The sequence below is a fragment of the Hypoxylon fragiforme genome (assembly GCF_022984875.1).
Source record: "Hypoxylon fragiforme strain CBS 206.31 chromosome Unknown GGS25scaffold_6, whole genome shotgun sequence".
Lineage (NCBI taxonomy): Eukaryota > Fungi > Ascomycota > Sordariomycetes > Xylariales > Hypoxylaceae > Hypoxylon > Hypoxylon fragiforme.
Window position 1 is genome coordinate 304,184 of NW_026054761.1, and position 27,851 is coordinate 332,034.

The 27,851-nt window shown below is 48.1% G+C and overlaps 4 protein-coding genes across 4 annotated transcripts; 1 reads left to right on the top strand and 3 right to left on the bottom strand.

The window, feature by feature from the left end:
* Positions 1 to 1,167: 1,167 nt before the first annotated feature.
* Positions 1,168 to 4,665, bottom strand: GGS25DRAFT_493635 (uncharacterized protein). The gene is made up of 3 exons (XM_049261273.1): positions 3,908 to 4,665; positions 3,703 to 3,839; positions 1,168 to 3,640 (listed from the first exon to the last, which is right to left on the bottom strand). Exons 1-3 carry the CDS (start codon positions 4,003 to 4,005, stop codon positions 1,515 to 1,517), a joined length of 2,361 nt encoding a protein of 786 aa, XP_049115282.1. The 5' UTR covers positions 4,006 to 4,665; the 3' UTR covers positions 1,168 to 1,514.
* Positions 4,666 to 5,090: 425 nt separating this feature from the next.
* On the bottom strand, positions 5,091 to 9,097 carry GGS25DRAFT_493639 (ribosome 60S biogenesis N-terminal-domain-containing protein). Its single transcript, XM_049261274.1, has 2 exons — positions 8,687 to 9,097; positions 5,091 to 8,613 (listed from the first exon to the last, which is right to left on the bottom strand). The coding sequence occupies exons 1-2, from the start codon at positions 8,844 to 8,846 to the stop codon at positions 5,348 to 5,350; spliced, it is 3,426 nt and encodes a 1,141-aa protein (XP_049115283.1). The 5' UTR covers positions 8,847 to 9,097; the 3' UTR covers positions 5,091 to 5,347.
* A 657-nt stretch (positions 9,098 to 9,754) lies between these two features.
* Positions 9,755 to 18,344, bottom strand: GGS25DRAFT_311018 (cell morphogenesis N-terminal-domain-containing protein). Its single transcript, XM_049257722.1, has 2 exons — positions 18,012 to 18,344; positions 9,755 to 17,651 (listed from the first exon to the last, which is right to left on the bottom strand). Exons 1-2 carry the CDS (start codon positions 18,013 to 18,015, stop codon positions 9,853 to 9,855), a joined length of 7,803 nt encoding a protein of 2,600 aa, XP_049115284.1. The 5' UTR covers positions 18,016 to 18,344; the 3' UTR covers positions 9,755 to 9,852.
* Positions 18,345 to 22,551: 4,207 nt separating this feature from the next.
* GGS25DRAFT_522403 (NADPH-cytochrome P450 reductase) lies at positions 22,552 to 24,817 on the top strand (the record flags this gene model as incomplete). The annotated part of the gene is made up of 3 exons (XM_049264226.1): positions 22,552 to 24,333; positions 24,387 to 24,665; positions 24,800 to 24,817. The coding sequence occupies 3 exons, from the start codon at positions 22,552 to 22,554 to the stop codon at positions 24,815 to 24,817; spliced, it is 2,079 nt and encodes a 692-aa protein (XP_049115285.1).
* Between the last annotated feature and the right edge of the window lie 3,034 nt (positions 24,818 to 27,851).

Genomic DNA, 27,851 nt, shown 5'->3' on the forward strand with positions numbered 1-27,851 from the left:
CGTAGTTGTTGGTGGAATGGAGAAAAGATGAATGGTAGTTGAAGATCAAGCAAGAAAGAAAGACAGCAAGAAAGAGTGCCTACGAACTTTGAAGACTTCCCGTGTACCTAGATGCATGTATGTGATGGTTGCTGCTTGGCTATACACATATCGTGTATAGCTGAGTAATAGTTAGTAGGTGCTGTAGTAGGTAAGCAGTGAGTGAGTGAGTGAGTGAGCACCTCCCAGAGTTACTATACTATACTATACTTACCTTACTTCAAGGTTAGCTGTCTCCTTACCTACCTACATATCTAGCTTAGGTCTCTATTTACTTGCCTAGATACTTAGGTACGTATTTGCTATCCTTCCATCCATAGATATCTAACTACCTAGTAGGTATGTACACATTTTACATATTATTGAATATCTTAGGGTATCTATTACGTACAAGAGAGAGGTAGTTAATGGAAGTTCGCTCGTTCGTTCGTTCGTTCGTTCGTTCAATTGGGTGGGTGCCTATATACCTACCTATGTATGTATATGTAGAAGTATGTATGTGCCTACGTAGGTATGTATGTATGTATATACATGAGGCTATATCGAGGTCTATATAGTATATACCTACCTATATTAGGCAGGGAAGGCAAGCACCTATTAGTACCTAGGTAGGCAGGCAGGCAGACAGACAGACAGACAGGTATTCTTCCTTCATAAGAGCACGTCGACGTCTATTAGCTCCTTCGTAATACCTCAAGTAGGTACCTAGGTTAGTTAGGTACTATAACTTATTCCCAAGCACATCGAACATATCTAACCTTAACTACCCCATATCACCCACTTATGCCAAAGCCTAGGTACCTACGCAAGGGACCCTAGGTAGGCATTCATATCATATCATACCGTATCATCTAGCACATAATCATCTTAGCAAATCAAAAAGTTAAGACAAGATAAGATCGGAAGAAGAGAGAATAAGCAAGCAAGCAAGAATTGAGAGTGCGGTATCATCAGCCGACCATGAACGACGACGCATCGGCATTTATCTACCCAGCTAGTAACTAACATCGTTATTACAAACGACACAAGCCCCGTTTCCGCGCCTCCCGTAACTACCTGCGGTTTTTTTTTTGCGTACCTATCCGCCTGTTTTTGGTGGTACTTTAAGAACCCGAAACCATACAAATGCCAGAAAGCTTCCTTTGCCATTCCCTTTTTCCTAGACTGGAGTCTCGGGGAGAGGCAAGAATGGGCGTTGACGGTTTTTAAGAACCTCTTGTTATCCTCCCTCCCCTCCCCTTCATTTGATAATGAAGGGGTGGCTTTCTCCCGATTCCAGCCTTTGCTTTCTAGTCCCTCACGTTTCAAATACATGATACCAGTACGAAAATTTGGCCGTTTCTCCTCCATTTGGAGGCCCTTGCCAGGAAAGCACTAAACAATGTTATGTTGGGAAGGTTCCAGCTAGGGCTAGCGGTAGATTATGTAGGTTTGAGCGATTGTTCTCCGTCGACGTTACCAGCCCCGGGTGACTCCTAGTTCCTACGGAAAGCACCTGGCGGGGGAGGCATTCCGCGGTGATCGAAGCCAAACCCGACGTTTTCTGGTCCCTGGAAACCACCCATTCCGGGTGGTATGAACCCCGGTGGCGGCGGCGGTGGTCCGCCAAAGAATCCAGGAGGGGGCGCCATGTTACGAGGGGGGGCCGCTATTCCTTCTGGAGGGAATGCGCCCATGGGGAAGTTGGGCGGGAAACCGGGAAGGGGCCCATTACGTGGGTTCCCGGCCAATCCAGGAGGCGGGATCATGGGACGCTGCGGAGGAGGCAATTGTTGCCCGTTGTTTTGCATCCAAGCAGCGGGGTGCATCTGATCCAGGCCCGGGGGAACTTGGCGCTGGAGAATTTGAGTGGGTTGTTGCGGGCGGTTGTCTTGCTCACGGTGGTGCATTGGAGGTTCATCGAAATAACTAGGAAGGTTGGCGCCGCGACCAACTTGATGGAGTGGAGTGTTGCGCTCATGCTGATAATCTAGATCTCGGTCTGGCGTGGGGAGAATCTGTGCCGGCCTGGAAGGTTGCGGCATTCTCATAGTAAGCTGCTCATTTCTCTGGACTTCAGGCGCCGGTCGAGCACTTTGCATTAAAGTCATGAGAAACTCAGCATTGCTGCTGCTATTACGGCTTGGTGGCTGCTCGGAACGCATAGCGGGCTGGTTCTGGCCAACGTGACGTTGGCTAATGATTTCATGGAGCATTTGTTGCTCTGTACGCATTCCAGCAAATTGTGGGTTAAGTTGTGGTCTAGGCGTGTGAGCATCATGATTCGGTGGAAGGTTTGGCGGAAGACCACGAGCGAGGGGCTCGTCACGGCGCTCTTGTATGTAGGGCTGGAATGGACCAGGAGAAGCCGCCGCATGATTGGGGGGAGGTTCCGAAAACCCGCTGGTTGGAGGGGGTGTTTGTAGAGTCTGTTTCTGCAACTTCTGGAGCAAGGCTTGGAACGCTACTTTCTCGGCCACGTCGTTTTGCGATTGTGGTTGGGATCCAGACTGCGCTCCAGCCATGGCTAGGAGTGGATTCATCTCGGGCGGTGGCGGTGCGCTGACAACAGGAACTGGGTTCTCTACCTGCCGTCGTGATTCCTCCTGAGATGAGAAAAACGTTTGAAACCGAGAACCTGATTTTGGTTTCATGACAGGCACAGCATTCTCCTTGCTTGGTTCACCGGCGTTGCCAGCGCCTTCGATGCTAGTACTCTGAGCAAATGCGGCGAAAAACTTGTCTGGGCCGATCTCAATGGCAGGCGTTGACTTGGCCTTCGTTTTCTCGATTTCAACTTTCTCGGGGGGCGCAGATGCTTCGGCAGATGATTTGGGGGTTGGCTCTGCCTTGACTGGGTTCTTCCCAGCCTTCATGCTATCCATGAACTTCTTGAAGTCCTCTTGGGTACGTGCTTGAGGCTGCTCCTCTGCTGGTTCGGCGTACCATTCCGGATCACGTTCTTGACGTTGATCTCGGTCTCGATCCCATCTTCGTTCGAACCCTCTTTCTCTTGGTCTTTCCTGGTGTACTTCGGCTTGGTGTTGTTCGTCTCTTTCTCTCCAGCTTCTCGCCCTATCAAATCGCTCCCGAGGGGCGGACGATGCATCGTTATTCTCCCTTAGCCAAGGCTGGTCTGCCCGATGCCTATTAGTGCCGCCATTTCTACGAGGCTTTTCACCTTCCTCGCCCTCTTTCTCCTTGGCAAATTCACCAAAGGTGCGGCGAGGCCGTTCGCCATTCTCGCGATCATCTGGATCACGGACTCGGCGCTCTCCCCCAAAGCGCTCAGGGCGATCACCCATGCGTCCATGAAAACGTTCGGCACCTTCGTGCCCAAAGCTTTTGCGAGGCTTAACGGTGCTCCAGCCGTCACTGTCCTGATCTGCATCCCCACGCCGACGAAAAGTGGTTCGGGTATCACGATCTCGCTCGCGGTCACGGTCACGGTCACGGGGACGTTCCGAGTTGTCGGTGTCGCCATTCCGAGACCGGAAAGCGAAGCGGTCTCGAGAATCGGTCTCTTTAGGACCCTTATCGTTATCGAAAGGCTTGTTGCCCCTCGATAAAGTTGCCGATGAGAAAGTCATACGCGGGGGCCCCAGGATAATATCCTCGGGATCTAGATCCAGAGCATGGTTAGACAATGTTAAGGCGGCGCCAAGTTAGATAATAATGACTTACTCCCAGAGTTCCGCGATACATGTCTATCGACACCTGTTCGCCTATTAGTCTGTTCGAGTAAAGGGTTGTCATTGCTTTTACTTCTTTCTGTCCCAGGCTTGTTCCCTTGATTATTGCGGAATGTCTCAGGCGGCGGTCTGCATGTATCTGTTAGCACGGATGCGAGTCTTGTTCCTCGTTTGCTGGTGAGATTAGGGATACATACCCCATCCATTCTTCCGCAGGAGGTAGTGTACTCGGCTTGATACATAGCGGGGACTCGCGCAGATAAACTAGCGCTTCAGCTGTATATCGTATTGCCATATCATCTGAAGATTTGATAAGAAATGATCTAAGTGTGGGAGAAGATCTTGTTAAAGAGGGTGTGGACAAAAGCCCACGTTCCAGGCGTACGCAGTCCAGTCGATGACTGGCAGTAGGTGGTATTTATGATATATCGGTCCTAAAAGACAGCGCGGCTCGAAGGTGAGAGATAGAGATCCCTTGAGGGGAATTGTTTTGCTTTGTGCGGGGTGAATAGGTAGGTAGGTAGGTTAGACGACGCGGTCGGCCGAGTTCGAAGATTGAATTGAATTCAGATCCAGTATCCTAGTATTCTGGTATGCTGGTATGCTGGTATTTTGGTATTATCCTGGTACCTATGTAGGTAATAGGTCATGTATGGACAAACTAGGCCAATACAGCCTGAGAGGTTGCGAGGTTGCGAGGTTGCGAGGTTGCGAATCAGATGCACAGTGGGTTCAGTGGTGTAGGTGAGAAAGTAGGATCAATTGTACAATTGAATAGCCGACGAATCTTTATGATGACGTTACGGAGGGTTACGTTGAGATGGCAGGCGACTGGCGACGGTATCTAATGTGAGTTAGAAAGGTTGTAAGGTTGTACGTCAAGGATGGATTCAGGTAAATTGTTGTAAAGGGGTGAAATAAACAGTTGGTGAATCAGTTTACCTTTGGGGGTGGGAACTTGGGACTGATGGAGAAGAAGAAAAAAAAAAGGTTGCAGAGTTGTATTTGTTACCTTTTGTTACCTTTTGTTACCTTTTGTTACCTTACTGTATACAGTGACAACTACCTAGGGTAGGTAGAGGGTAGGTAGAGGGTAGGCAGAGAGAGGGATTGTTCTGGGCATTATGTGGTAGTAGCACTATGTATTCAGTACATCCAGTGTTCAATATTCATATTGGTCATTGATGTTCAATGTTTGTAGCACAGGTAGCAAGGACATGTGGATATTCAGTGTGGCCCGTGTCCCACATTTTGGAGTAGGTACGAAATACTACCATGTCATAGCACAAAATCCCACATGTAGTTACAGCCATGAATGTTCCAAGGTTGTTATCGATTTAGCTTTTGCAAGGGGGTCCCACACTACCTAACCTAACCTGAGTGGGTCCTAAGCCCCCAGAGCTCGATGCCTGAATCGACATGAGTTGAATGTATTAATTCAATGTATCTATAACATAAGGTAGGTAGCCTTAGGTACGGTAGGGAGCAAACAACTTGGAAGCAAAACCCAGGTTTCGAAATATTCATCATTGATACATAACTAGTAGTATCAGCTCGCATGGCATGTCACGCTATGTATAGGTAGGTACATAAACTTGCCATTGGGTACAACTTCCTGAGCATACACCTACACTACATCACCTCTCCACAAGCCTTCCCACCCCCTTTTCACTCCACACCGCAATACGCCTCTGATCGCACGTCTCCCACAGCCGTCTAAGCAGCGCCTGGTAGACACCCCTCTCCACACCACCCGCCGCATCTCTCCTCGCCAACACCCACCCCACGGCCCCGAACCGCGTGATCAGCGTATCGCTTCCCCCCGTGATCCCCGTAGCCCTGTATACGATGCGGAGGACCTGGGTGCGCAAGTTCAGGCCCATGAACGGGTTGCACGGGAGCGCCAGCAGCCGCTCGAACACTTTCCGCTTGTGGAACAGGGCGATGTCTTCGGGGGTCCGGAGGCTCTCGAGCAGGAGGCCGAGCAGCCAGCTGACCTCGGAGTAGAACGCGCCGTCCTCGGTCGGGCCCTCCTGGAGGATGTCCTGGAGGAGCGGGATGCGGTCGAGAGACCACACGGGGCGGCCGGTGAGGAAGAGGTTGATCTTCTCGTAGAGGCAGTGGAGCGGGTTCATGAGGACCTCGAGAGCTTTGCAGGCGAAGGCGATGATGACGCTGGGCACGGGTCCTTCGTCGACTGCGCTTCGTGTCGACTCGGCAAGTTCCATGAGGAGGAGCCATACCTGCTCGTTGTTCTCGTACGCGGATTCTCTGATCTTCGAGGCCATCTTGATGATATTCGTCAGTGCTTCCTTGCGAATGCTTGAGTGCTCCGAGGAAAGCAGGCGTATTAATGATGATGCATATCCTTCCTCGACGAGTTCTTCTGGCGTCTTGGATGACCATCTTGATAACGAATTGTCCTTGGTGGTGGTAATGGGTACAGCGAGCTTCTCCTCCAGCTCTTCTGGGCTAATTTCAGTGATCTGCCCATCGGCCATTCCATCGTACAAGCCATTGGTCTCAATAATGTTGAGCACATTAGGATCATCTTGTGGCTTTAATGCGGCCTTCTTTCTATCGGGGATGCGCAACTTTTCCACGAGCTTCTTGTCTCCAAGACCAGCAGCAAAGAGCCCCTTGGAGGCTTCCAGGAAAGACTCGTTCACTCCAGCAGCCAGTGAATGTCCGAGGTATTCTGAAAGTAACTTAACAAAAGATTTGAGTGTAGCTTTCGAAGGGGATGATGATATCAGGAACGGAATTTGTTCCGCGATTGTCATCATGAGAGGATACGCAACCGTATCTTCATCCTCTGAGACAGTGGCCTTTGCCAGCTGTTCTTCAATCATCTCCAGGTACTTGACCGGGGTCCTGGCGCACCGCTCAACACAGTTATCCAGGAATGTCCAGATAGCGGTATCTATATTCTCAAGACTTCTCAACGCAGCAAAGAGAGGTTGCAACCCTGGAGACTTCGGCCGATTCTCCACCAATTGGTATTCGCTAGCCACCCAATGTAAAACATTGTTCAGACTCTCGTTAGAGAGGTTGGTCGTCCGTTCGACAGATAATCTTAAGAGGGTTGTAAAAGGGGAATGGGGGATATCGGAGGTTTTGGCGAACCACCGCATGCTTGGAGAATATTTCGCAATGGCGCATAGGTTTTCAAGTTCTAATATTGACATGGCGACATATTCTGTCGTCTCTTTAGAAGCCTCGACCCGTTTGATGGTCGCGAGAAGTATGGGCGAGACATCAAACTTGGCCCTTAAGGCAAGCTGTGGAATAACTTCATAATAAAGTAATAACAAGCGACTCGCAGCTTGCCGTTGAAGCAGATCATCTTGGTCTAAACTCGTGTAACATTTTATAACGTCCTTGATATCTGGAATCTTTTCGTAGAACTCATCAAGCAGTCGCCGAGCAGCCTCCTCCCAGATAGATTCAGACGAGGGAGATGCCTCTCGGTGCATCTCCAGAGCTCGTCCAAGCTTTTGTAACACTAATGTCAATATACGGATAGCGTAGAAAGACGCCAATTTGGACTTGATCGAGAAGCATCGTAGTATGGCTTTAGACGTCATAGGCAACGGAATCAAATTCCCAAGCACCACAGAGGTAGGGGGCGGAACTCTCGCGTAACCCTTGGGGTGCCCGAACCAAGGCGGGATCGGGAGTTGGATGACATTATACAGCAACGCGGCATATCCAATCCACGTAGCCGAGAGCTTTGGGTCGAATAAGAAGGATTTTTTGTGGCAAAAGTAATGGGCAATTAGCTCAGGCGAGCTCTCGAAGATGGCCACCAAAAGTTCGTTTTGTTTCGTGTTGGACCATGGACGCAATGTCTGTATAAACTCGGCCAGTAGCGTATTTCGGACGGGGACTTCGTCTTCGAACTTGCTCATCCAGGGAATGCTGTCGATGCTCATGTTCACGAGCTTGACGCTGTTGGCCCCTGAAGGCACCGCGTTGGGATCTACGCCCTCGGGGTAATAACCGTGTTCTGACCGCCGTATACCGGCGCTCGTATCGGTACAGGCAGCAAGTAGGAATGCGTGAGCCGAATCCTCCACTGAGGGTCGCACGCCCTCATTATCGTCTTTGGGTTCTGTGGTATCCTCAGGATAACCATAAAGTTCTGATATCTTGATGAGCGAGTTGGCATTCAGTATCCTGATCTTAGATTCCTTAGGTAACTTCTTGTCGAGGATGACAGAAGCTCTTAGAGTGCTTAGTATTTCCTGTATTAAAGAAGGGGGATCTTTTCTGATATGTCTCATGAGCGCAGCCACGATATCCTTCTGAGATAGTAGGTCTCGTTTCGCTTCGAAATGGAGAAGCCTGAGACTGCTTAGCAGAAAACGGATCGCATTCGTTCTGACGGACGGTCGTTTGGGGTCTTCTATGCCTTCTCCTAGATATCTCAGACCCATATTCCTGGCGAGCGATTTGAACGTATTGCTCCTAGCTCTGAAGATCGGGGCAGCGAGAGCACCGCCATCTAACGAGACAACCTCCTTGAGTAATCTCAACGTGGGCGATATTATAAAATCTTTGCCATTGTCGGCGGAAAGATTCTTGGCAAGCAGTTCTTGCTGGCGCTTTTGGAGAAGGGTTCGACATATTCCTAGACCGTACGCTACTAGGTCCATGTTTCCGGATATAATCTTGAGTAGCAGGGCAAGCACGACGGCAACGGCAGACATGACATTTTCGTTATTCAGTTGCGAGGCCATGCTCCATGTCTCCATTATATCAGGTAGGTACACGGGGACTTCGTCTTCCGTCTCTCTTGGCTTTACCGATTCCAGATACTCAAGCACTATCTGCAGCTTTTCGGAGTTCTCGTCTTCGTTGTTGAGGATAGCATCGAGGAGGTTCTTGAACGACTGTAGGCCTGTAAGTTCTTATGATTAGTCTCAGGCGACAAACATTTCATAAGTTATATCCATAATTCGGCATCAACATACCATGCCTGGCTTTCTGAAGGTCTTGCTCGAAAGCAAGCAACTGGAGAAGCTGCCGTCCGGTGAAAACCTCCTCAGAAGTGGGAGCCTCGTGCACATGGGCAGTCTTCTGCTTCTTCCCAGTATGACCGCCCTCGCCTCCGTAAGACTTGCGCTTCGCCATCGTTCGTTGTTGTTTCAAAGGAAAATGCGCTTAACTACGGCATCATCGTTGAGGTTCAGTCTAGTCCTGTGCGCAGCTGAAGCGTGACAAGTTAAACGGTTGATTGCTTTCTAATTGAACCTAATTATGATTCTGTATTTCTTGCAACTTGATGTCAATACCAAAGAACCGTAACCCAGTTCCTAAAAAAAACCCACGTGAAATCGTTTGCGCAGTTGATATGCATATGTACTATATTTACTATCTGATAGCGCAAACCATTGAGTTAAGAAAGCTTCGTCCAGAAAACCAGAAAAAAATACCGAATTGCCATGTCTGACCGCTTCCCCATAACGCGCAATGGGCTTAGCGCCTTTAATACGCTTTCGCTATTATCCGTCCCGAAACGATAAAACAACCCCACAGCACGGTTCTGTTAAGGTTCTTATTAATCCAGTTATGAAGGATACCTAGTTAAATTGTCTTAGTCATCAAGTAACCCCCTGAGCTGCCCCTATTCCTTTTATGCCGTCGTGTTTTGCTGCCCATGTCCATTCACTCATGAAATAGCAAAAAGGTACGTAGTAGGTAGATAGTAATATGTAAAATTTGGCAACATATCACAAGTATTCCTTTCTTTAACTTTCATCTGAAAAAACGAACGACCGCGCGGATAGCTTTCTCTATTCTACACGTAATAGATACATAGCGCTTCCTGACCACCCTACCTTCCTTCCTTCTGAGCCTACCTGGTATGTATCCCTCCAGTCCAGGCAAGCGTGTATATCGAGACAGATACCCGAGTAGTAGGTATCGATCCCATCCATCCATCCATCTCACCACCAACCACCACCACCTATCCAGTTGACACTATGCGCACCGCTATATCGTCCATTAAATATAACACAAACCACGTACATAGCTCTACACCATCGCGTGGCTATTTATCCTGGTATGTAGGATTCTTCTTCCTCTACGAGAGTATTAAAAAAGAACCCCCCCGTAAGATCTCCAGCATCCCGTCTCATCAAAAATCCCCATTCGACGGACTCCTGTTGTTGTTGCTGTTATTGTTCTGCGGGAGATACGAATTCGGCACCTTAGGCACCTGCGGCGAAACCTGCAGCTGCTGCCGTGAGCGGAAGAGCTCGCGCTGCCTCTCCGCGTCGCGGGACCTGCCCCCGCCCGTGAGCCGCCGCATGTGCGTCCGCGTCGTCTGCGCGATCGGCTTGATCATGTTCTCGAGGAAGAAAGAGCTCTCGGGCACGCCTCCGCTTCCGCTTCCTCCGTTGAGCGGCCGCCCGTCGTCGTCGTCGTCTGAGAACACGTTCTCCGTGAACTCGTCGTCTGAAGTCAGCTCGCTGAGCTGTGGCTGCGTCCACGACGAGGGGGTTGAGGGAGAGGTGACGGAGCGGGAATGGAGGCCTGGCCTGCTGCCGACTGCAACGGGGTTGAAGGCGCCGGGGTTCATGGTATTGGGCTTGCCCTCTTTGGACATCGGTACGCGGTCTACGAAGCCGTTCTGGAACGAGGTGTTGGTCGAGGCCTGGTGTAGAATAGGTAGCACGTCGTCGTAAAGTCGCGCGCCAGATTCGAAACTTTCGGGGGCAAACTCTGTCACTGTTCTAGACGAGCGGCCCTCGCTAGGTGATGTTTGTGACATGTCATCGAAGAAGTCATCCAAACTATCCAGCTTCGTCACCAGATCGGCCATTTGACCCTCGCCTTGGCCCTCGTCTGACATCATGGTCTCGGTTCGATCCGGCATTTCAAAATAACCATAGCGGTAATCATCGGCGTGGAATTCGACCTCAGGTGTGGGTGTAGGGTCTACACAGATGCCGTCTCCCGGGTTGGCTTGGCACATGTAGAACGCAGCGTGAATGTTCGCGCGTGTAATCTCCGTCTTCTTCGCTGGAACGGGGATTGACCAACCGGACTCTTCCGGAATGCCAAACAGGCTCTGAGTCGTCTCGTAATCCTTCCTGTCTTTGGATGCCGCGCTGGTCATACTCATTCGCACATATTGCTTGTCCATCGGCGTCCCGGACATAGTCATGATGTTGTCGAGCACCTCCAGCGCTTCCATGCAGTACTCGGTCTGTAAGAGTCGGAAGAGCGGAGATATTAGGTCGGATCCGTGGCCGGCAATCTCAGGCTTGCGCATTTCGATCTCGGGGATGATGACGCAGAGCAGCTGCATCGTCATGATTTTCACAGCGGGTATGCTGTTCGTGAGGAATCCCAATATCATGGTAAGCATCTTGAAGTCAAGCTGCGGGAGGAAGAATTCGCGGAGTGCGGCAAGCAACTGGATAATGAACTCCTTGCGTGAACGGTACCGCGATTGCATGAAAGCCCCTAGAGCCGCACATATTGATGACATCCCTTGAGCCTCGGCTACAGCAAATAGTATTTCTGCGGATTCCAAAGTATCTCTGCTAATAGCAGCTTGCTCCATAGCTTGCAAGAACCGTGGAAGGTTAGCGATGATGGAAAAGAAGAGCCTGTTGTCGTCACCAATGAGGCGACCAGAAGGTAGCTGTATGACTTTATCCAGGATGTTCAGCGTGGGGTGGAGACAGTTTGATGATCTCAGCCCCTTGTATAGTAGGGGCTGAACACCTTCGAACGCGCCCTCCCATCTTGGAGGTTGGCCATCCATAAGCGCCCTTCGGATGCTGGGAGAGTGGAAATCTAGCTTGGCTAAGAACTCTTCGAGCATTTCGATGGCTTCCAGAAACTCGACTTCGTTGATCGAGTCTAAACAAGAGCACATGGTCCAAAAGAGCTGGGGAAAAGACAAGAGCTCTTCCGGATCAAGCTTCGAAATGAGAGTTTTCAGGGTGGTGAGGATTTCCATGGAGAAGGTTTGGATCTCGGTATCTTCGTCGGCGATGGTGTTGGATAATCGAGCCAGCATATCACCAAGCATGAGCTGGTCGAGCGAAGTAAGGATACAGCGGAAAATTTGAAATGAACGGCAAGCCAAGTGCCTGACCGGACACGAAGTTGCCCAGGTGAGGGACAGGCGACTCCATTGTTCCTTGATCCCTGGGAATGTGAGCTCGAAAGTTTTGACCACTTCTGCAGTCAGATATTCCATGCTTTGGGGCACCTTATTGTCACGTCCATCCACCTTGCCGTTGCTTTCCTCGTAGCTCCAGACCACATTACGATCGTGGCGTCGGATCCCGTCGACCAGGTCCTCCACGAATTTCTTGGTCTCCAGGGGCGTAGCATCATCCATTTTCGAGACTACCAACTCATGGATCAAGTGTACCAACATTTCGCGAGCCTGTTCTTGAACGAGGGGGGTGTAGTGGTCCCAGAGCACCGTGATGACTTGCAACAAGACTATGAGATTCTCTGTGTTCAGCTGCACGGGTGACACCATCAAGTCCACCAGGAGTATCAGGGAGAGCTGTCCTAAGGAAAAGCCAGCCTGTTTAGTACCAATAGGCAAGGCTTCCGATAAATCGGCACAGTATGGCAATTGCAGTTGACTGAGATCAGGAGGTGACGGGACCACATCCCTTTTCTCGTTGGGGACCATGGCTTTCGGGGTGATCTGCATCAGCAGAAACTCGACCACCTTGATGCCAGGCGTGCTGGGGGAGCTCGCCAAGAAGACCACAATTTGTTTGGCATACTCGACAAAGTTCTGCTCTCTCCGTTCTAAGCAAAGTGCAATGATGAAATCCAGCACCAACCGGACATTTCCAGGATGAGGGCCAGTCGCGAGGGCTTGCCAGAGAGCTTGGACCTCGTTGTGCAGCGCAGTGCTAGACTTGATCGTGACCTCGAGTAGATTGGCAAGGAGCACGTAGGATTGAGCTATGGGGCCGCCATTGGGATCGACTTTCAACTCGATCGTCTGGATCCAAGGAAGGATGACGGCCACCACATTCCGTTGCGCGCCCGGAGGCAGGTTCTTGAAGTATAACGTCACTTCGGAGAAGACGTGGAATGCGAGCTCCGGGTGCTGCTTGGCCAGTCGTTTGGATATCTCAAACTGAGCCAGCTTATAGACGGCCTTGGTCTTGTCTGCAATGCTGATCTCAAAGTCGCGAATCTTGGAGTTTTGCGCCGCTTGCTGCCTCTCCTGTAGCGCCCTCAGAACAAGAGCGGACTTGGATCGAATGTCGCTCTGATCGCTTCCTAAGGTAAACAGACACAGTCCTAATAATTTCCAGAATGGTGTTGGGTAGTCAATGTGCTCTAGCAGCACCTCGGTTATCACTGTAAAATAGCTTTCTAGTACCTTGGGCGCCTCGGTGAGGTAGCATCGGGCAATACAGTGCTCTAGGAGGTATGGATGGTCTTGATTGTAGACAACCAGGTTCTTCAAGGCTCTTCGACCAATGACGTTGACCCGGTCGCTTCCAGAGCTGAAAATGGATTCCACCCAGTTCAGCATTCGCCTCATGTCGAAATGGAGCGTAGCGCCACTTTCCGTCGTCACACTGACAGGGCCAGCGCAAAGGGCTGCCATAGCACTAAGGGCGGCCGTCTTCAGATTCCTCTTCTCTATTTCCATGGCAGCAGTAATGATACCTCGCTCGCCTAGAGATTGTTGGTCAATCAAAGATTGCCGCATCGTGTCTTCTCTTTGACGAATTTGCATTTGATTCGGGGAGAATCCGCACCAGTCTTCCATCAAAGTGAAGGAAGACTTGCGGGATTCGAACGTCATCCAACGGGATGGATCTTTTGTCCGATTAACGCCCTCGAAGAGTCCCTCCACCAAGCCGCAGTAGTGTCGCCTCAGCTTCTGGAATTCCCAGTCCATCTGAACCTCGCCGTCCATCAAGAACAGCTTCAGGTCCTTGGTATATGTGCAAAGATTGTTGAGAATCCAGTCGTCTTGGTAGATCTCCGGTTCCTTTAGAAAATGACAAGTCAACTTGTTCACATAAGTAAGTTCAGTCCTCAGGAGATCCATTTTCCGGTTTCTTCGCGGGCCACTGCCGGTTCGCTGGTGTATCCTGGCGCGCGCTTCATTATTACACTGGGATACATGGCCCTGGAGTTCTTCGAGTAGGGTTCGGTATATGTTAATGTTAATCGAGCCCATGGCGAGCACAACCGCCTCTCGAACAGAGGCTGAAGAGGCTAAGAGCAACGGTATGAGGAATTTGAAGAGGGTTCTAGCCGATACAATTTTGTCGGCAGATCTTGATAGCTTTCGTACATGTTGTTTCCCTGGCTGTGGCGCACCGTTAATGGTAGTTCCGGAATCGGTCAATGTAGTGCAAGCAAAAGCCAAGTAGAGCTTCCACTGTTCAATGAGCACATCAGGCTGTGTTGTTGGCGTCCTTCCCGTATACCGAGAGTTATTGGGATCGGAGCCGTAATATAGGCCCCGAGATGGTTCCGACAACAGTACAATCCCCTTATACATTTGTAAAATTCGATTACAAACCAGGTCCCGGCCGATCGTGACGGTAAAGGGACATCGGTCATAAGCAATCCTTATAAAGTTGGGGAAAATCTTGAACCAGAGAGTGGTATCATAAGAAACGTCGCTGGTGCAGAGCTCAATGAGAGCCCCTTTATTGTTGCTATTCTGCATACCCCTCTGCAGTCGACTTCTCTCGGCTACAGACAGATGCTCGTCCTTGAAATTCATCACTTGTACCGAGTCATTCTCCAGTATGTCGATGAGCCGAACCGTATCCTTTTCCAAGGTGGTATCTTTACCTAGCGCATTATCAAATTCAACGATCAGCCGAAGAACCGTGATGGCGAAGTGCCGCACCCTGCGCGACTGCGAGCATAAAAAGAATAACCCGCGAGCTTCGACGTGTTCGACTTCGGCCCAGATACTGGACAAATCTAATTTCATCCCTCGCTTGTCATTACCGTTAAGCTCAGTGGAATCGGATGCGGCGTCTTTCGTCTTTCGTCTTATTTCATCCCTCCATATTTGTAATAATTCGACATAGAGTCGTAATGTGCTTTCGATGTGGCCGGGGCCTAACATACCCCCATCAGACATAGTATCGTAACGATCGTCAAAATTGAATATGAACCGGGCAAATCCCACCGTGACTTGATGTGCGTAAGACTGTCGGGCGATAGATTTGAGAGACTGCGCAGAAGACTCGGCAATGTTGTACTGAACGTGGGCAGTCCCCGTACAAAGGAGGTTGACGAGCGAATTAAATGGTATATCAGCAGAGAGGCAGCGAGGCAGCGCCTGTACGGCAACGTGAAGAAGCTCGTAGAAGGCTTGTTTCTGGTCCGCTGGACTTGGGTGGTCATCGCGCCTTGAGAAATTGAAGGTCTCCGTGATAGGCGTTTTCGGTCCTCCTGGGCTGTTAAATTTCTCATCGAGTGCGGCCTGGCCTCCAAATGTATTATCACAGATAATGGTGATTTTACCAAGTATTTCTGAGAACTTTTTATAGTATTCTCTTGCACCCTCACTCAACGCAGCCAGTTGTACAGGCCGCGACAGAGATTCGTCGTGATCTGATATAATAGGGGTACAGGGCGTTGCACCAGAAGTGGAAGCTGGAGAGGGGGGAGGTGCTCGGTCCATGGTAGTTGGAAGAGGATATTGTTGTGGAAACGGAGGTCGGCCTTGTTCACCTTTCTCGAGATCCGACATAATGGTGAGAAACGCTCTGATCCCGATCACCATCCTATCCGGCTCCAGTTGCTCGACTTTCAGTTCCTTGTTGGAGTAGAAAAGCTCGGCATTAATTAAAGGAAATATGATATTCTTGCAGCAATACTCGGGGTATTTGTAGCCAATAATTCTGATCACCTGTATCAGGGGGCCAGTCAATGCCGTGTCGCCGGCTGAAAATGTTCGCTTCGAGGTAGGCAATATGAGTTGCACCACCTCGTCAAGTTTCCGCGTAGCTCCTGCTAGGGTGTCGGTTGTCCTATACAGATAAGCCCAAACTAATCTCGAGATGACCTGCAAGCATAGGGCACGCATAGAACGATCCTTCAGTTTCGGCTGAACCGTTCTGATTAGCTGGAGCCATTGGTTACTTAGATTCTCCGGGGACGACACGCATAGCATTGTTGCTGTCAAAGGGAACGCAGCCAGCCAATACCGAGGCTTTACAAAGAGCGATGCTAGGCGAGGGCTAATATTACTGAGTACTTCTGACCACTTCAAGTAAGAGAAGTGTTTGTTAGTAGCCTTGGTAGCAATGGGGAGCAGCAGTGTATCTAATATCTGGCAAAACGCGGACTTGACCTTTTGGCCGTGGGATCGGGCAAACAGCCGGCCCAGAGACACCAAAAAGTCGCAGGCTTGATCCCAGCTATCATCGGTGTCTATCTTGATATGTAGATGTTTCATGCCTCCTAGCACTAACTCTACCTGACCTTCGGGATCCCTAACTTGAGTAGCCGGACTTCTCACGGTGAGTTCCTGTAGGGAGCGGTCAAGATCTGTAATGAATCGATCGGTAACGCTAGAAAAGTTGATCTCGCTCATGGCACCGAGAAGCTGGGCGAAGAGGTTCCAGTTTGCCAGCTTGAGAGGGGAGACATAGAGCTGCTCAATGTCGGCAATCTTGAGTTGACCAAATATAATAACCTCGAGCTTATCCTCCATCTCAGGGGTAATAGAACTAAGGCTGCTTTGCGTGATGACTTCTAAGAGAACTCGGCAGAGGATATAAATGGAGACGATAGATCGGCGTTCGGCATGCGCTGCTTCGTTCTGTTTGTCCGCAAGGGTATGTGTCACGCCAGATCCTGTATCTGTTGAATTGCCGGTGAGAAGCTGCAATGGCTCTGTGTTTCGTCTCACGAGAGCGGCTGCAGGTAGGTTAGACTTCATCTGCTGTAACAGACTGCGTGCCTCGTTTGCCGCTTCACTTTTGTGCTTTCGCCAAAGCATGATAGAATCGATGAGTGGTCTCGGCTTCTGGTTGGCAATATGCCCAAGAGCTATAATAAAGCGGTCGAAAGCTGGGTCTGCTCCGGGACCGCATATTTGTTCGATGGGAGGTTCGGGGTCGAAAGGCACTGTAATACACTCCTGAAGCTTGTCCTCGGCCATAGCAATAAAGGATGTAAATAATACATGCATGGCGTATTCGCCCACCGTCTTCTGTTCGTCCCTATGATGTCTCGACGAATGTGAATGGTGATGTGTGTGATCACGCCGGGACTTGCTATGCTTCCTCTGAGTTGAAGTGCTACCAGCGCTACTGTCTTGGGGAGAATGTGCCTTTTCTAACTGGTAAACGAATGAGTTGGCCGTTGTGCCTGACAAGGAAGTCGGAGGCCTGGACGTGGTCGATATCGTGGAGGCCATAGAAGCAGTTGTCGATGATAACTCGGAATCTAATCGGTGGATGGGAGGCATATCTGGCCGGTCTGGCAGAAGGCCAGCACCTGCGGCAGCAATCATCTGCGGGCTTAAAGGACTCGACGATGAACTAGCAAGGCTCCCATTTCTCGAATGTTGAATGCCATGAACGATAGAGGTTTGGCGGTGGTGTCCGTATGTATTGCTACCCTTGGGATCGCCGAGACGTTCGAATATATTGCCAGGGCTCGTACGCGACGCACCGCTACGGACGCTAGGAGAGGTTATCGGAGAAGTGGCTGACTGTGGCGATTCGGGAATTCCAGCAAGCGAACCGGATTGGAGCTTCTCGAGGGAGGACTCGCGAGAGTGCGCGATGGCGCGGGAGGTGGAGGGATCGTGAGCTATAGGTCTAAGTGTATTATCCCACACGCCATTCTCGTCATCATCGTCGCCGCCGTCTGGGGTATTTAGTCGCGGAGTGGATCGCGAGGAGAACTTTAGCGGATCGTGGAAATGATCAGGCAGCGTCTGGGACGGAGCTGGGTGGTGCGACAACGTTGTTAGTCAAGTCTAAAGTTTTCCTTAAAAAAAAAAAAAAAAGGAGGACGCAAAGACCCTATATCAAGGCCCGCAAGGGATGATGGGAATGTAGTAGCCCCCCCTCCTCTTGTGAAACTGCGAAACCGCGAAACTGCGAAACAGTGAAACAAAACCCCGAAAGTGGAAACATTTATCAAGCGTTGACGGTTAACTGTCAACGCGTTTTATGCAGTAGCCAATCGATCGATCGCATTGTAAGCGCGAGCGACCATATAGTTTATATCTTTCATATCTTTCAAGTCCAAACATAGGGGTCCCCAACGGAAGGGGGGAGAAAAAGAGGCGCAGAGATAACTTACCCATTGCTGAGCCTCGATGCCCATGATACTTTGGTATAAAAAGATATAGTGGGCGTTCACAGACCTACAATGGTGGTCTGGAGGGACTTTTAAGGTGACTAGGTAAGGTAAAGGTTGGACTTTTGGAGACTTCAATGTTCGTTGGAGATTTCGTTAGAGTTGGGGAACTTCAGGGTCGACAGTGATGACTGATAGAGAGCTTGACGAGCTGATGACGATAATATTTTTTTTTGTAAAAAATCTCCCCAGTCTTCTCTTCCCCTCCAAGCGAATCCACGTTCTAGATAGGCCCCCAAAGGTATCAAGTACCTATTTCTTATGTACCCAATAATAGGTAGAATATGTTACTGCTAGATAGGTAGTTTACTCGTCAGAAGTTATGATGGTGAGCTGAAAAATGTGATGTAGAAATATCCCATGCCGTCAGTCACTGCATAGAGCGAATGGGTCTTCAAAGTAGGTAGCAGATTTCAATAATCCAATAAGGCCTGCTAACTATCCGCCCACTACCTAGCGAACTCGTCAGTAACTCCAGGCTTTTCTGCTTTCGTCTGCCGTCACTTTCATCGCCAATTAGTTGTCGATACTGTATTGTACTGTATGCTGTTCTTGGAGTCTTGCTGTAAAATCCAAGTCAATCACAGCCTTTCTTACCTTAATTTGTTCTTCTCTTCCTACCTAGTACTATGTAGTATGCAGGGTAAGGGTCTTTTCTGCAAGGGCCATATCCTATGGCTCACCAGCATTACCAAGGAAGATGGCTCGAGAGTTCAAGGGGGGGGGGACTCCAGGAATTTGTATGGTTAACAAGGAGCCTTCTGAAATTTGCGTACTGTGCCAGGCACTGCCAGCACACCACCAACCACGTGGCGCCAGGGCCTATAAAAGTGGCGTCAGGGCCTATAAAAGATTAGGGCCATTGGCTTTTCCTTTTTTAACTCTTTTTTTTTTTATGTCTGGATTATCCTTGCACCTCTTACTTATTTATGTATAAATCTGATGCATAAAAAGAAGAATGGTGATTCGCGAATCAGATTAACTTATGCATGATTGCTAAGGAATCGGGATATGACTAAAACATGAGATGCTTAAGCCTTGAAGACAGAAATAGAGAGTTGAAGGTTCCATGTAAATTAAAAACGAGAGGAGGCAGCATGATAAATAATAAGAATTGTACGAATACGTGAAGAATTATAAACTTACCTAGGTACCTGCCTAGATAATTATACATACCTACCGGTAGTTGAGCTGCTCCGATCTAACCTATGTATGTATAATACATTGTATATCATACATGCCTAGGCCCTAAGTATATAACCCTAGCTTGGAGCCTTGGACGCTGAATGAAGGCCTATCTGTTGTATCGTGCCATACTCACTCGTACGATTGCTCGATTACTCTCGATGTTCTACTAATCCATATATAAGCAGCCGTAGTAAAAGGCCAGTAGATATACAACGTATGCTCACCAGCAACCCTTCTAGGATAGACACAGAAGAGGTGATAAGAAGTAATAATCGCAAAGTATTCATGTTTCACTACAGGTTCCTACATGACCTGCTTCATAGACATGAGCCAAGTTATGTAGGTACCCAAGCAGTTACACAGCCGCCAGATCATCAATATCATGGGCCTGAGAGACCCAACAATCTCAGGAGACAGACAACTCCATGAGCTATGTACATTGATAGATAGACATAGCCATCGTTGTACTATGATCCTGGTACGCACGCTGTCACGGAATGTCCGTATGCGAAATAGTTGAGTTTTGGTAAGTACGAGCAAACGGGTTTATCGTAGCCTAGTTATTATCACAGGTTTGGCGAAGCATATGTAGATGTTGTGTAACGGTGTCGTATTGGCATACATAGTCAAGGCCCGGATTTAGATTGGAATAAATAGGCAAGATATTCCCGCTCAACCTCGGGACTGCCCGGGTGGTAGCCGGCCCCGCCGATCCGGTAGTTACGGAGCTCGGAGTATAGATTGGTTGAAAGTCTCAGGTGCCTGCTGTACTCGTGATCTATCATGGAGCCTTATCGCGTCAGCATAGCAAGGAATGATTAGATGGACGAGGAGTTTGATCACTATTCGGGTAAGCGCTGGGCAGTCCAGTTCCATAAGTTTCCGTACTCGGGATTACTCAAGGAATTGGGGCTTACAGATGGATCAGGAGAATTGCAAGTCCCGACAACTGGCCTCCCTACGTATGTACAAAACCTAACGAGAAACGCAGCATCACTGCTAGCTAAGTGGATAAACGTTTCAAAAACCCCAGCACCAGAGAAATATTGTAGGCTTAAGGAGGGTTTAAGTAGATTTGGAGGGGATTAAGAGGGGATTGGGAGGAGATTTCGGGGAAACGTATTTACTAAAGAATCAAGATAGATGCCGAACCCCAGAGATCTTCTTCGGATATAAGACTAGCCGGTGAAGGTTAGCAAGTGGAGGGATGTCTGTCTAGAATGCTACAGAAAAGCAGAGCACAATGCTTGGATGTGATTCACGAATTGCCGAATGAGGAGCAAAGTGGGTGTATCGTATCCGATTGGATATCCGAGGCCATTGAGCTGTCGTTAAGCCGGCACTCGGTGCACCTTGAAGCTGATCTTAGTGCTGGGTGCTCGGGAGGTTTATGGTTTCTATTTGCTGCTTCTTTTTTCTGTTTCGTGTTTTCTAACAATTTGTCTTGTTCGCGTAGCGACTTGTTAGACCCAACAGCATGAAGTGAGCAAGTAAAGATGTAAATGCCTTTTTTTGCTTTTTTTTCTGAGACACTGAGGCCAATCTGTCACCTATTCAGACAAGTGAATACTTGCGATGATAAGAATGAAGATTACTAGGTATGTATGTTTCCTAGATGCTAGGTTGTAGGTTAAGGATACATAAATAGTGTTAATGAGAGTCTTGGAAAGGATGATAAGCGATGCACTGATGCAGTAGTTCGTATACTTCGTAGTTGATACTATTCAAAGTTGTACATATGTAATCAGTTGAGCCCTGTAGGTTATTGTACGAATTCGAATTTGGTAGTCTAGTATAAATGTGTAGGTAACTACCGAGTCCCGACATGTCCGGGTACCAATTAAATGTATTGTATTGTACATTCATGGATATGTACTAAAAGAGAACATGCCTAACTTGAACATACGTGGAAGTCTGGAAGTCGCCCAAGTTACCTAGTAGGCAATTACCGATGGACCGCGATGGTTATACATTCCTAATTTCGGAGACTACCACTGCCTTTCAAGCACTATGTTATCCTAGAGAGGTACTAGAGAGATATTATGTAGATTAATGGGGCTTCACATGGGTATAACCCCCCCCAACATGCACAAGATCCTTACTAAGCTAAGCTTAGATAGGTCCCGAGGCCATTCTACAACCTTAGCTGCAAGACCTAAAAGAGGCTCTCGAGGCTACAGTGCCGCTACACTGCTACAGAAGTACCCAACTGCCTGGATTGAAGGGCCTAAACTTAGTGACCATAGCCCTGGAAAGAGGTTACTGCCCAGGTGGTGTCGATGAACAGGGCTGTCCCAGACTCCCAGCAGTACTAGGTAAGTACCTACCTACTAGCCTAAGGTTAGGTACCTACCTAGTAGGGTACATTCTATATCTAGTACTTCCAGTTCAAAGTTGTACCCACTTGCCACCACCACACACCAATTTTCCCACCGATCCCCTTCTTCACCAACCCACCATCAGTGACTTTTGTCACTTTGTCCAGGGCACTCGGGGTACTCGGCGCACTCAACATCCACCTTGGAAACTTGGATGTCTTGTACATTCATGCCATGTACATACATACGATAGTACTAGGTACTGCTAGTAGTACATATGTATGTAGCAGAGATAAAGTCCGCGCCACGCACACATATCTATGTACATATTTTTGCAGGAGAGCATCAATGATACATATCACTCTCCCACTTCCATAATCATATGATTTTCCTTTCCTTGTCCTATTAATATTCTTTTTACGCAAGGCCACCGACGGGTATTTAAGTCTCTTCCCACATGATTAGTATCTACATAAGTATTTAATATCCAGAGCCTCAGCCGTATTGTGGTGTTGGACGTCGCGTGGCTTTTTCAGCTCCCTACCTATCAGCCAGTCTACGACCTACATACCTACCTAACCTAGATACATATGTAATAAGTATTATACACATATCGTATTGTACTAGGTTAGATCTACTGTACCAGGCACTACTGGTCACCTAGCTAATAATCCATTTCCAAAGGAGTTCCCCAATCTCGCCCATTCTTTTCCCTCGGCCGACTGCGCACCCGGTTAGACCACGTTGCAACCTTACAACGCCTTTTCTTACGAAAACTTGAGAACCGGTAGCTCCGGTTGCACGACCACCAAATCATACCCTTCTATAGAATTTACCTTTACCTATCTAGCTGTCAGATTGACTCACTTTCTTTCCTGCCTGCCATTTGCCATCGGCTCAGCGCCATTGTTCTGAGACGCCATCATCGTGCTGTATTAGAGACGAGCCCTGTTTGTTCGTGAACTTAGGCCTTCAACATGTCACAACTCGACACCTTGGACATTATTGTCCTCGGCGCCATCTTCGTCGGCACAACTGCTTATTTTTCAAAAGGCAAATATTGGGGTGTCACCAAAGATCCATACGCCAATGCCTTTGCCAACACAAATGGGCTCAGAGCCGGAAAGACGAGAAACCTTCTGGAGAAGATGGAGGAGAGTGGCAAGAATTGCATCATCTTGTACGGTTCCCAGACCGGTACTGCCGAAGATTATGCCTCGAGGTTAGCAAAGGAAGGCAAGAGTCGCTTCGGCCTAGAAACCATGGTGGCCGATCTTGAAGACTACGACTACGATAACCTCGACTCAATTCCCTCAGACAAGGTTGTCGTCTTCGTCCTGGCTACCTATGGTGAAGGAGAGCCTACCGACAACGCCGTTGACTTCTACGAGTTCATAACTGGTGATGATGTAGCATTCTCTCAAGGTGCTGACCCCCCTCTTGCCAACCTCAACTACGTTGCTTTCGGTCTCGGAAATAACACCTACGAACACTACAACTCTATGGTGCGTAACGTCAACAAGGCTCTCGAGAAGCTAGGCGCACATAGAATTGGCGACGCCGGCGAGGGCGACGATGGCGCTGGCACCATGGAAGAAGATTTTCTGGCTTGGAAGGATCCAATGTGGGCTGCATTGGCAGAGAAGATGGGTCTCGAGGAGCGGGAAGCCGTCTATGAACCCATCTTCGGTATTGTTGAGCGGGACGATATCACCAAGGATGCCCCCGAGGTGTACTTGGGTGAGCCCAACAAGATGCACCTCGAAGGAACCGCGAAAGGACCATTCAGTGTCCACAACCCATACATTGCTCCCATTGTTGAATCCAAGGAACTGTTTTCCGTCAAAGACAGGAACTGCCTTCACTTGGAGGTTGATATCAGCGGCTCTAATTTGACATATCAAACCGGCGACCACATCGCGATCTGGCCCACAAACGCTGGGGAAGAGGTTAATCTGCTCGTGGGTATCCTAGGGCTTGAAGATAAGAAAGATACGGTGATCAACGTCAAAGCTCTCGAACCCACTGCTAAAGTACCGTTCCCCACCCCCACGACCTACGACGCTATCATTCGATACCATCTTGAGATTGGCGCCCCCGTATCTCGTCAGTTCCTCGGCACTTTGGCTGCATTCGCTCCCGATGAAGCTACCAAAGCAGAAATGACCAGGCTCGGTAGCGACAAGGATTATTTCCAGGAAAAGGTCAGCAAGAACCATTACAACATTGCTAGAACATTGAGCGTCGTCAGCGGTGGCCAGAAGTGGGCAAACATCCCGTTCTCAGCTTTCATTGAAGGCCTCACCAAGCTTCAGCCCCGATACTACTCAATTTCGTCGTCCTCATTCGTCCAGCCTAAGAAGATATCCATCACCGCTGTCGTTGAGAATCAATTGATTCCAGGCCGTGCTGACCCCTTCAGAGGTGTAGCCACCAACTACCTATTGGCCCTCAAGCAGAAGCAAAACGGCGACCCTAATCCCGAGCCATTCGGACTCAGTTACGAGCTCCATGGACCAAGAAACAAGTATGATGGTATTCACGTTCCTGTACACGTGCGTCACTCGAATTTCAAACTGCCCTCTGATCCGGCCAAGCCTATTATCATGATCGGGCCTGGTACCGGTGTTGCACCTTTCCGTGGGTTTATCCAGGAACGCGCAAAGCAGGCCGAGTCTGGTGAGGATGTCGGTCGTACGCTACTTTTCTTCGGTTGCCGAAAGCGGGATGAGGATTTCATGTATGAATCCGAATGGGAGGTATGTATTACGCAAAGGCTTTGTTTCGGCTGTAGCTCACATTTGAACAACAGGAATATAAGAAGACCCTTGGGGATAAGTTTGAAATGATTACTGCATTTTCTCGAGAGGGACCCAAAAAGGTATACGTACAGCATAGACTAAAGGAGCGGGCCCAGGAAGTCAACGAATTGCTCGAGAAGAAGGCATACATTTACGTGTGTGGTGATGCCGCCAACATGGCTCGAGAAGTCAACACCATTCTAGCCCAGATCATTGCAGAGCAGCGCGGTGTACCGGACACGAAAGGAGAGGAGATCGTTAAGAATATGCGAGCCTCAAACCAATACCAGGTGAGTCATGCCCTCATTTACCAGATAAGGACCTATTATTATTATTCATCTATCTCGCAATTTATCTCTATACCCCTTCTCTTACAAGCCATCCTTGGACATTTGATTGGTAGCAGCACTGACAACCAATATAGGAGGACGTCTGGTCATAATGGCCATGAAGAATTGACGTGCTTTTTACTGCATGGCAGGATGAGCGTTGCGGATAGATTTTGCATAGAAGAAACTCGTTGTTAGCCTTCCTCGGAGTCACGGGTGTGCGGACTTTTACGGGAGTGTCTTATATGATGGTGGGATCTTGGTTCGGGTAGCAATACACATTCCACTACAAGGGTTCTGCCTAGGTATTTTCCGTATATAATTCTATGATAACTAAGTGCTTACCTAGTAGTAATGGTTTTCATTTAAAGATAACATTTATATAACCCCTTTTTTCAAACTGAACTGTCTTTTGTCTGTCTTATATGCCCATAGCCTTTTAACTAACCCAGGTAATTTAAGTAGGTACCTAGTTAGGTAGATGATTACCTAGATAGTAACAAACATCCAAGTTGAAAAGCGAAACGCCAAGGAGGCATAATACGTGGCGAATTAGATATCATGAAGGAATCAAGGAGACAGCTTTACACTTACAAAGAAGTTACGAATTTCGAGCCTGACTAAGAGGAGCCGGTGTATAGCCGGCATATTTGAATAGGTATCGACTCTGGCTTCGCCCCCTTTTCAGTGAAAGCCTTTAATGTTAGTATGCCTTGAAGTCCTTCAGTGTTTCTATCGAATATCTTTAAAGTTTACAAACAAACTAAATATACATGTGTATGGAAGCGTTAGTTGTCTAGTACCTAGTCAACTATATGTGTATAAGTTAATTCGCCCATTTTGGTTTATTAGGAAGAGGGCCGAAGAGGCGTTATTTGGATCGATATTTTACCCCTTAAATAGTTATAATCTGGCTACTGACTACTGACTACTGGCTACTTGTGTACCTAGGTGGACAACAGAGAGAGTTATTATCGAGTGCTCTCGCTCTAATCTTGGCTTCTAGTCATGGACACGGGAGACCTTGGACGATCAATCAATGAACTGCGAAGTATTTACCCAAGTTAGGTTCTTTATGCTAAAAGATACGGTGTATGAGCTTAGATGTGTACTTGATTCACTTAACTACGGCTTACTAGAGCTTTGGGAGCTAGGTATGCCTGGCAGATTATATACATATTCTCGCCGTGACTCCGTGTACAGTGCCTTCAAGCAGTCCCTAGACACTCATTCCAGCCCTTTGGAGGTGATTACGATAGTTAAAGCATCTAAGCTAAAATACTTTGTAAGTGTCCAGGTAGGTACACTTCATCATCTGAGCCTGGTTGTAGGGAGTTGTGTAGCAATCCGCTATGTACGATTTTATCGTTTACTCTTTCTTCGCGTTGTATTTTATAGGTCTATAGCATGTCAACCGTAGCTGACTTTCCATACACAGTTATATACCTAGTACTCGTGTTCATGATAGTGACGATATTTCGATTAGGGGGGATTCCAAAGAGTTAAAATGTAGTGTTAGAATTGGAAGTTTGATGGCAGGTGATATAACAATCTAGAGGCAGGAGATATACATGCACATGTATCTGAGTGGCCCAAGTAAACCGTCAACACCTGCCAGTATAAGTAGTGGATAGTACTAGGTATTATATCGACGTCACCCGGCAACTAAGCTCCGTGTATTTTAGTATTTTGAAATTTCCATATCAATGGCAGGCACAGCAAGCGCAAATATAAGGTAATTAAGTAATTCTACAAGGGATGTACCTTAAATACCTTGAAATTATCAAATACTAGGTACTAGGTATTGACCAGCGTGCTTGTCTGTGCTCCTACACTTATCCTAGTTTGGTCATTTTGAAGCTGAACACACCATCTCGAACCAGGTTGTCCAAATGTATGCCTAAGGTACGCCTGTATAGCTAGGTATTTTTTGTATTTTTTTGTATTTTTTGTATTTTCCGGTTTGATCTGGTTTAATCAGAAATATCCTGATATTCAAGGCATCAACGAGAGCATATATCCACCGTGGTTTGCGTTAATAAATCAGTACTTGCGTACCTATCTTTTCTATTTCTTTGAAGCTTTCAAACTCCGCTCTTCCTTCCACTTACATACTTATTCATCGCCATCACTCATTACTTCCTCCATACATGTGGTTAACAACGCCAGCCACGGTTTCCTTCCTTCTAATACCCAACGTTTCGTTCAACTATCGTTCGACCTTTGTTATTACTTAGTACCATTATTGATAATACAGTAATGCGTGAATATTGAATACAACCTCTGAAGTTAAATAGGCACACTACAAGCCATACACGCCATACACGCCATACAAGCCATACAAGATTCAAGATTAAGCACGACCTTGATTGAGGTTTTGTTACATCGTACTTTCTTATCTTCTAAGAGCAAACCTTGAATTGGAGATACTGGTGTCGATAGGTAAGTGCGAGTCGTCTTTGGTTCTTGTTGACATTTCGTCTGAACTATCTTTCATCTTTTACATCCCATATCTTCTTCCACTCTCCCTCATCCATTTTTCTTCTCTCTTTTTTTTCTTCCTTTCTTCCTCACTTGGTTCCCAGCATAGCATCAACTCATCCAGCACACACATCATCACAATCTCTTCGTTTTTCGTCTTGCTTTCTAGCTAAGTACTCTATCTTACTCGGTACCACTCGCTTCACCATTGTCTTGGTACTACCAGCATCGGCATTACCAGCCAGAATCCCTCAAGGTTGGTTCTGCTAACTAACTCTGTCTGGGGATGATGGAGTTTGCAAATGGCCAACAACTTCACGGGCAGCACAAGATATGATTCGTTGTCTACCTGTTATGCCAAACTTCATTTACATTTCCTACCACCACATCATCCCATCCGTCCTTCACCAGGCCTTTACAAAGCCAACCAGCACATAGCAGTGCTGATGCTATTCCTTGCTCACGCTCCTTGATTTATAACTTGAGTCTGACCTTATTTCTTTTGCTAGGTATCTCCCCTCGTACCATCTGTTTTGATCAAGTTAACTCTTGTACAAAGGTATGTAAACCCTCTCCACCCATAACTCTACCGATAAGCTTCCTTTGATATAATCGGCGAAGACAAGACATGGGTCCCTGTATACATCTCAGCGACGGGTCTATCAG